This window comes from Zeus faber (genome assembly GCF_960531495.2).
Source record: "Zeus faber genome assembly, chromosome: 1".
NCBI lineage: Eukaryota > Metazoa > Chordata > Actinopteri > Zeiformes > Zeidae > Zeus > Zeus faber.
Genome location: NC_137193.1, coordinates 29,748,372 through 29,758,414, shown reverse-complemented (window position 1 = coordinate 29,758,414; position 10,043 = coordinate 29,748,372). Strand labels below are relative to the sequence as shown.

At 45.7% G+C, this 10,043-nt stretch overlaps 1 protein-coding gene across 1 annotated transcript; it reads left to right on the top strand.

Moving 5' to 3' along the window:
• Positions 1-6,836: 6,836 nt before the first annotated feature.
• LOC307245670 (cilia- and flagella-associated protein 221-like) lies at positions 6,837-9,362 on the top strand (the record flags this gene model as incomplete). Its single annotated transcript, XM_080021317.1, has 1 exon — positions 6,837-9,362. One exon carries the CDS (start codon positions 6,837-6,839, stop codon positions 9,360-9,362), a length of 2,526 nt encoding a protein of 841 aa, XP_079877443.1.
• Positions 9,363-10,043: the final 681 nt, after the last annotated feature.

Here is a 10,043-nt window from a genome sequence, read left to right as displayed (position 1 = left end):
TATTCTTCCACTTCTTTTCGGCCGACAGTAGCACAATTTCCACTGGCACCCTGTTGGCTAACGGCACCAGTGGCGGTCGTTGTTAACCCGGCCCTCGACCGATCTGGTATGGAAATCTTGTCCGCATATTTGATTTGGCAGGGTTTTTACGCCTGATGCCCTTCCTGACGCAACCCTCTCTATTCGTCGACGAATGCTGCCCACCGCTCCTGGCTGCTCCCTGGAGGAAGGACAAGCCAGGATGGGTCAAATGCAGAGGCCTCAATTCACCGGCCACTATCCAAAGCATGTGCATGTGTGTGTGTGTGTATGCATGTGTTGTAGTGTGGTGTGTTGCGTGACAATTGAAGATTCTTCTCTTCTTCTTCATTCGGGCTTGGGACAGGCACTGATGAAACATTGTCTTTTGCACCCCCAGTGGCTAGTTTATTATTATTAAATAATAATAATAATAATAATAACAATAATAATAATAATAATAATAATTTGCAGATGAGGGTGCTGCTGCTACTCTGAGCAGTGAATTTGTAAAAATATGACTAGGTATTTGAAATAGTGCTTTCTAGGGATCTCATACATGCTAATAAGCTGATCAAATTACATTAAAGTTTTCTCTGTCTTTTACTGTACTCACACCTTTGTCAGCCCCCAATTTGAATCTAGCATCAGCTCTACTTAGAAGGGTAAAGTTCTCTACCATATATTGGGTAGAATTAAGAAAGTCTGCGGGAATCAGTTTTGTAAGCATGGGCTTGGTGCCAGACAGACATGATGTCCTTGAGGTGTCTGGAAGGTTTGAGGTGAATAGGTCACTGAGCTCCCAAAGCTGAGATATAGTGCGGGAATAATAGTAACGTACCTTACTGTAGATTTATTGCCTCTATGTCATACGGAGAACGAAAACAACGGGTCTATTCAGAGGCCCTCTGGGAAAGGGAATTGTGTTCATTCTTCCAGCTTGACCAGAGGAGGAAATCTTTAGATTTATGGCAAGACAGAGGCCGAGCGGGCACCTATGGGTTGGTACTAGATATAGTATGTTGTCTCTGTACAGCTTTGAAAGCAAGTGCCGAGCGCCACTTGGGAGATTCCATCCGGCTCGGGTCTCTCCTAGACGTCCTAGGTAAGTCTGGTTTGATGCTGATTTGTGTAATAAAACTATTATTTTAATCAAGTCAGCGTCAGCGGTCGCTCCTTCATTCATCAACACATCACATTCACCAAGAAACGACATCCTTAACAAAATGATTCCCAGTGTCTTTATCTTTCTAACATAAGCAGAGTTCCAGCTGTAGCAGGAGTGCCGCTGTTGGTCTCGAAAGCAAACGAACCCTCCTCCATCAGGTGGTCAGTGGAGGAGGCGTCTCTCTGACTCTTTATGACATCACACCATTGACAGGGTTCCCATGGCACATATGGAATTATATGGAATTCTGAGAAAGTATATAAAGCAAGGTCTTCCTCAGGTCTACTTTAGATTAACCTGAATGCAGATGCAGAACAACGTCAACGCTCCTTGTTAGGCAAGGTACCTTGCCTAACTTTCACATAAGCTAAGACAAGAAACGTGAATCTACAGAAAGGCTCCACAGCAAAAGAAACCCTAAACTCAATATATTCAAACTGATCAAGATTTGAAAAGTTCTTTGGATCACCATCCAAGCTAACGTAACACTTACCAGAGCTGATCAAAGAACAGCAGACAATCTGCTCCTCTCAGCAACTCTACAAACTGATTACAAGTATTTTTTTGTTATCGTTATTTGATGTGCGTTACTAATGAACAGAGCTAGTTCACTGGATATAAAACGGGGGACACACCACCTTTCTTTCCAGCTTAAACAAACAGTTGCCCAGGCAAGGGAGCAGCAGCAGCGGCAGCCCCTCCCCCACCCACTGTGGGTACCATGTCTAACCTCAGTGCCGAGAGCCTCAACTACAGGTTTGTACAAAAAGAGGAAATCTGCAATGGGTGGAAATTAAAAGTCAGTGAAGCAGAGGACCCTGACAGCATCATGCCCACCATCAACCTGTACAAAAATAGGGCTGTCTTGGTGCGGGACAACCTGCGACAATTCGAAACTCAATATCAATGCATAAAAGATATGGTTCTGAGGGAAAAAATAAACCTCAATGAAGCCCCTTCCAACCAGGTGGTCAGAAACACAACCACCTCTCTGCTCTTCACCCAGGAAAGTAAAGTCAGCACCTCCCCAGCCAGCTGCCCCACCGCTGAGCCATCAGACAGAGAGAAGTTCCCCTCTTTCTCAGAGCAGGCTCAGGTCCTCCACACCATGGCCCTCCTGAAGGACCAGTTTACTAAGCTCCAGGTAGAACTGGTCCAACTAAGGGAAGAGCTACAGAAGCATCAACCGGACAGCCCGTCCTTAGAAGAGCTTGTAGCCACCATGATAGAGCAGAACAACAGTCTGGCGGTACATCTGAGGAACGCCCAAAAGGAGAGAGACAACCAAGTAAAACAACTGGCTGACCTAACTGAAGATGTGTGGGAGCTACAGAAAGAAAGAAAGAGAAATAAGAAAGAGCTAGAAACGTTAAAGGAGAAGCTGCTGAAAAACGAGATGGAATTAGACAAACTACAGGAGCACCTCCAGCTCCACTCAGCGCACTGCCAGGCGGAGGAAGCCACAGCACCTCATCAGGAGCCACCAGACTCTCTTTCCTCCACCACCGCCAGCCCAATCAGGCCTCTGAACCCATCCATTCCCAACCAGCAAGGCCAATCTGGCTCCACAACACCTCCACCCCAATCTACCTCCCCCTACCCCACTACCCTGCCGCAGCCCAACTCCCACGGCACCCATTCCAGAGCCAAGATCGTGCTGTTGATTGACTCCAATGGGAAATTTATTGAAGAGAGCAAATTGTTCCCACACCATCAAGTGGAGAAGAAGTGGTGCCCGAAAACAGAGAAAGCCCTGGAGCTGCTAACGGAGGCCCAGCTTGGCTCGCCAAGCCATATCATCATCCACACCGGCACAAACGACCTGAGGGCCCAGCAGGAGCGAGTGGCCATTTCACTCAGGGAAGTGATTGAGAAGGCCTCCACAAATTTCCCCAACTGCCGGATTGTCGTATCCACCCTTCTACAGCGGAAAGACTTCCACCCTGACACCATCCAGGGGATAAATGCCAGCCTGACGATGCATTGTGCCCAGAAGGCCAACGTACACTTGGCCCACCATCCAACCCTGGACTTGGACTGTCTGTATGACCATGTCCACCTCTACAAAAAGACAGTCCCCATCTTCGCCAAGACCCTGAAGGATGTTGCGCTGAACCGCAACACCGCCCCTTCACCCAGGAACAGAAGGACAACTCTCACCCCTCTGAGACCACTGAGACCCCATGCTGGGCCACTCAGGACACCCCAACCACAACATCGCCTGGTCCAGCACCGCCAAGCCCAGCACCCACCACAGTCCCCTCCAACTCACTTACAGCCACCCCAGGCCACGCCACCTCCTCTCCTTCACACAGCGACACAGCAAGAGCCACTGTCCCACAAGCAGAGCTACGCACAGGCAGTGAGCGGAGCAGCCAAGCCGCCTTCACCCAGTGAACTGAACACATTAACTGATATTCCCCATATATAACGTAACAAATATTTCACAAAAAACATATCTATATATATATATATATATATATATATATATATATATATATATATAAAGGGACACACACACACACACACACACATACACACACACACACACACACACACACACACACAGACACAACCCTTATAATGCTAATGATTGAAAAAAAATACTTGCATATATACACACACATGTTAAACAACATAGGCATTATCATTGTTAGATGGGGTTTAGTCCAAACTTCCATACCGGTCTATGTTATAGTTATAGAGTTAAGAGGGAAACTTTGGTCAAAACAGTTTTATTTTAGTATCTAAAAGTGCAAATTTCTTGTAAATGTAATAATCGTGAAGTTTCACTTTTAATCATTTAGCTGAGGACCCCTGGAACCATTTGAAGTACGAATGGGAGTACCCGGACCCCACGTTGAGAACCACTGATTTAGAGTGTCCAGTAGGCAGTTTAAATGTTAAAGTGCCAAAAATTTGCTTTTCTTTCCAGCTCAACATTGCTGTGGTAGACTACATCCGTAACAGAATAAATTAATACAAATGATGGCTAAAACTCATCTGTCCCAAAGTGAAATCTAAACCACAGTTTCTCAACAGTGTGTGTGTGTGTGTGTGTGTGTGTGTGTGTGTTTGTGTGTGTGTGCGTGCTTGTGAATATATGTGCCAGCGGGGTCTCCCATTGACCTATATGGAGGAGCATGTGCTGACAAACAATCCATATCTCAAAAAGTATAAATGCCATTCCTTAGATGTTTGCATTGGGAGTAGGAGGAGAAGCTAATAAACTGTTTGAACACAGTGTAAAATGTGACTGTGTATGTGGTTTGAATGCTTGTAGCTCAAAAAGTAGAACTGCTTTTGGCCATCACTCACTGCAAAAATAAAAGCCACTTAACTCACTCACTGTAGTATTGTAGTATACTGTGTATTCCCCCTCCTTCTTCTGTTGCCATCATAACAACCTCCCACCAAATATTTGTGTTCCAAGAAAACTAACTTTTTTCAACTTTGTGTGCAACTTTTCTAGCCTACTTAATTGGCTTGCTCTTTATGACATCACACCATTGTCAGTGCTGTCATGGCAACATAAGGAATGGAGAAAATATATAAAGCAGTTCTTTCTCAGTTTCTACTTCAGATTAACTTTAAGATTCAGGATTCAAGAGGTTATTTGTAACTTGAATGCAGAAGGGGAACAACATCAAACCTTCTAGTCAAGCAAGGTGTGTACATTGTTGTCTAGAGTTCGTATGGAGTTTCCCCCTGGGATTATTAAAGTACTTCTGATTCTGATTCTGATTATTATTAATAATAATAATAATAATAATAATAATAATAATAATAAATATATGTGCAGGCAGCAACACACCAGTGTCCAGTTTAGTCGTTTTAGGTACTTATTACATTTTTCTGTGGTTCTGTGAAACGCAGCAGAAGTTACAAAAAGCAGCCGTCTGCCTGTGATGCTTGTGGTAATACAACTCTGCTCTCAGAGGTTGATGTGTGACGTCTCAGCATCGATTATCCAGACTGTGATACGAGGTCTGCACGATAGTCTAGTGGTGATCCACCATGTTCTTCCATCACTGTGGGCCAAGGGGATGGGACTTGGTCAGGTCGCACTGAGGAAAACCTCGTGATCGTAGGTTGCTCTTGAGCCAACGTGTCCATTGTGAGTTTGGGGCAAGTTTTTTTTACATTACATTCAGCAGACGCTTTTATCCAAAGCGACTTACAATTGTTCAAACACCGACGGACGCAGCCATCAGGAGCAATTAGGGGTTAAGTGTCTTGCTCAAGGACACTACAGCATGCTAGCAGGAGGAGCCTGGGATCCAACCAGCAGCCTTTAGATTACTAGACCACCAGCTCTACCGCCTGAGCTACCATCTTAACTTCGATTAAATGATTTGGAAATAAATTGTGTATAAATAATGACATGTTTACTTTAAATAAGGTATCTTATTTTTCATATGTTTTTTCTCATGTGTTCGACCAATCACCATGGACTTATGTCTGGACCAATCACTGTACACTTACGTCACTTAATGTTCCTCTTGTGTCGTTTAGTTGAAATGTCCCTCAAGAACTTTAACAACTGCGATCATTCCTGGGTCATGCAGTGCAGACACAAAGGAAAGGGACGGTTCCTCCAAGGTTCTGAGAACTTTCTGTGGTGCGAAAATGTCGATTATAGTTGTTGGGGTTTTGCAAACTGCATCGCCTCGGGTTGTCTGTCTATGTGAGTTGTCTGTGAACGCTATAAAGTGTACAAGGCGCAAGTCACGTTACGATACGAATGACTTCCGAGAGACGAAGCTTGGACTTATTTACCTTCAGATGATGAAGTCACAAAGTGCCCCGCTCCTGAAACAAATCAAATTGTGTCAAAGTTGTTCTACTTTCAGTAAATTGACAACAGTGTTTCACTAATTTCTGCTCCAAATGTACATCTCTACATCTGTAATATGTACAATATTGATCAAACTGACGTCCTGGTTCAAGCGAGACCTCATGTCTGTGCGTGCTTTTTGTTTCAGATACTTTTTGACCGAAAAAACGTCGAGAGAGAGAGAGAGAGAGAGGGAGAGAGAGAGAATAATAAAATAAAATATTATTCTTGTTTTATGTTTCAATGGAGATAAACCTTTTTTTCTTTTAACACACTCAGGAAACAAACGACAAGAACAAGAATCTGAAAGAGTCCAAATCAGACCAAACTTTTGGACGCTCCTTGGCTGGCTAGTAAAACCCAGCCATCTAAGCTAAGATAAGTGGAGATCGCAGCAGATGAGTTGAAAACGACCTGCTCCTCTCAATAACTCTATAAACCGAGGACAAGTATTTATTAATTTGCCAGGGAACGCAGCAGCAGCAGCAGCAGCAGCAGCAGCAGCAGCAGCAGCAGCAGCAGCAGCAGCAGCAGCAGCAGCAGCAGCAGCAGCAGCAGCCACGCACTGTAGCTCCATGTCCAATCTCAGTGCTGTTATCTAAGCTCTGCAGAGGCTAAAATCGGGAGCACCACTGCCATCAAAATCCAGGAAGAAAACAGTGACGAGAAGAAAAAAGAAAAAGACAAAAATAAGACCTCACCGTCTTCACTGACCAGCCAAGTGCATGGCACAAAGCAATCAGCTCCCACTACAACGGAACCTGCAACAGGTGGAAATCAAAACATAAAGAGGCAGAGGACCCTGACAGAATCATGGTAACTCTCAATGAAACCCCTTCCAACCCGACGGTCAGCAATACGACCACCTGTCTGCCCTCCAACCTATCAGAGCCTCTCAGGAGAGGGACACCTCTACCTCTGGCCCAGCTGGTGGAGGAGGAAAGAGACACTGTCCCCAATCATCTCCTGCAATCAAAAATCTATGCCAGACTGCAAAACAACAGTCTAATACATGCAGAACCCTCTGCACTCCACTTCAGTGGGTTTGATTTGGGGAAGGATTATCAAAAGGTCTTGAAACTAATCAACATCTCATCAGAGGTAATGAACATCCATATCATTCCCACCCAAACCAGGTACTTCCTTACAACGTATACTAAAAAGCACCGCCTCATCCCGGGCCTCGCCTACACTGTCAAGGTCCAGTTCTGCCCTGACGAATTGCGCTATTTCTACGACTGTGTTCGGGTTCACTGCAAGGGAGATGAAAACCTCTTAGTTCCAGTTCATGCCTACCCTGTCATAGATGACCTACACATACCCTCATATATCAACCTGCCAGCCATACCAGTTGGACAGAGTGTAAGCCACACCATTCCTCTGAGCTGCAGCTGCCCAATTGACTTTGAATTCAATGTGTACGTTATCCAGCCCCACAAAGCCTTCACAGTTCAACCCCTTGCAGGGTTGATACCAGCCAATGGGAAGGTGGACATCACAGTAACCTTTCGTCCGTTCCAGTATGAGACTTCTCAGCTCACCATTCAGCTGGTCGTGTCTCAGTTCAACACCAAACCCCAACTGTGTACTATCTCTGGCTGCTCTGCTCCTCGCCTGGTCAACCTTGAAAGAGATGTGGTGGCTGAGGAGAACATAGGGCCCTTGTCTGCACATCTGGTGGCCCCTCTGCCTAAAATCAAATTCAGGCCAACTAAGAGAGCTGAAAAACCTAAGACTGTGAGAGATCTGGCTGACAGCGCTTATCCTGGTTTGAAGCCACCAGTGGATGTTTCTACCCACGCAGGAGTTGCCAAGATGCTGCTCCGAGACTCAGGTAAACTCAGCTCCAAAGACCTGAAGGAAGCTATATCCTGTGACAACACAGCGGGACTCCAAAGCAGACAGTTGAAAGAGGTCATGTTTTTGAAAAAGGTTCATCAGGAGGTTAAAGAAGAGGATATTCTGCGCAGCCGATGGCAGATGCACCTTGGAAGTGACCCTGTGTCAGAGCAGACTAAGCGGCAGATATCAGATCAGAGAGAGATGGATCTGTATGAATATAACGTGGTGAGGAGAGATGGGAGGCAGGAGGAGATCTTTCACACTGGCCCACCCAAATTGGCCAGCAGGAGAGTGCTCCGTGAAGCCAGGCAGGTTCCAGAGGTAGTTCCAGCCTTCCAGCTGTACTCAAGTAGTCACCTCATGGTGAGACAAGAAATCCTCAAAATGTTCCAGCAGGCAGCACGCAAGGTTGTGATCCGATGTCGCATGAACCGGAGACTGGTCTGTTTGAGGAATCTGACTGTAAATATGAAGAAGCAATTTGAAGTGCATGAAGAAGTTGAAGAGCGTCAGGAGCTGTGTGCTATAAAGATCTCATCGGACAAAGTGATGCCCTTCTCTTTTCCCGTTTACCCAGACAAGGCTGACCAACTGGTTCCTGAGAGTTTTGCATCGATGCCTGTGGATCCAGTTGAAGTGACTGTAAAAACATGTACCCCATTCTTCAAGCTCCAAGTTCCACAGCACTATAAACTTATGGGCTACCAGCCTGTGTCTGCATGGGAGGCAAGTATCAACTATACACCCCCCTCCTTGGCTCAGCCCCTTCGCACTGGAGCCCTGGATGAACTGTTACCTGTGGAGATCACATCTATGTCTTCTGGCCCTGTGGAACCTCGGGACATAGAAGCTGAGAAGGCCCCCATCCTGACCTTTACTGCTCCCAAGGCTCTGCTCCAACCTGCTCTGGTAAACCCCTTCAGGATTTTTAACCCCGCACCGGGACTTCAGACATTTAAACAAACCCCTAAATACCTGGAGAGTGATTCAAAGTATTCCCTTTGCCCGCTGCCCAGGTACACTGTCCCCAAGAGCAACCTGCGTGGCATCATAAACCCTAACACCCCGAGGAAGTTTCTGGATCGCAAGGACGTGATAAAGGGGGTCATGACGTTGGAAAACTCAAATTTATCTACTTTGAAATGTCTCTCCAATCTGATCACTCTGACCAGCAACTGCGCCCCACGTAGGTGTGCTCACTACAATACAGACATTCTTCCAGAGAGGGCCCCCCCACCTCTCACCGGTCTCCCCGATGACATGCTAGGACTGGTGTGCGAACCTTCTGGACAGCCGGAAGTTCACCTGACTCCAGAAATGATCAGGGCAGTATTCCTGGATGACGAGGTCCTTCTCTCCAACCTGAAGAAAGGACTCCGTGCAAGGCTGCTGAGGGAGGGTCAGGTGGAGGAGGCCTACAGATCGCAGATCAACCAGGCGGAGAAGAGGGTGATGGGCAGGCTGGAGCAATTGAGGAAGGCACAAGGAACTGACTAACTAAAAAATCATAATAAGCTCATTTCAGCCATAAACGTGCACACCCTCAGATCACTATATCTGACCAGCTTCAACTATACATACAGTTCCATACTTTATCATAGTATTTTCTGTGTTATGGGGGGCCACACTGTAATGAAGTAATGGCCATCCCCAATTAATTGTTATATATTGCAAAAAAAAAATGTTAAAGTAAAAGCAGCTGAAAAACAAGATGGAATGAAACAAACTATGGGAATACCCCACCCAACATGAGCCGCCAGATCCTCCTTCCTCCACCACCGCCAGATCACACAACCCATTGAACCCCTCTTTTCCCAACCAGCAAGGCTGTGCACCACCTCCAGCCCTGCCTAGCCCCACTACATCTCCTCCAACCAGCCTAGCTCCCCATCCCCCACTGCCAACACCCAACAGCCAACAGATTGTGCTGGTGATTGACCACAAGCAGCGGAACAAGGTGTACATTTAGCCATTAAAAGCTCTAATTCTGTATTCAATATATAAGCTAAATTCTCAAAAGTTAAAAGAAAAAGAGTAAACCAAAAACAATAATCGATGATGCATGGTTTGATGATGTAAAATCTAAGGACATTTTAAGGAAATGTATCCAATTAGAGGCTAAGGAGTTGTACGTTTCTGTTATGGAGATACACTGAAACAATAAAAATATATTCTGAG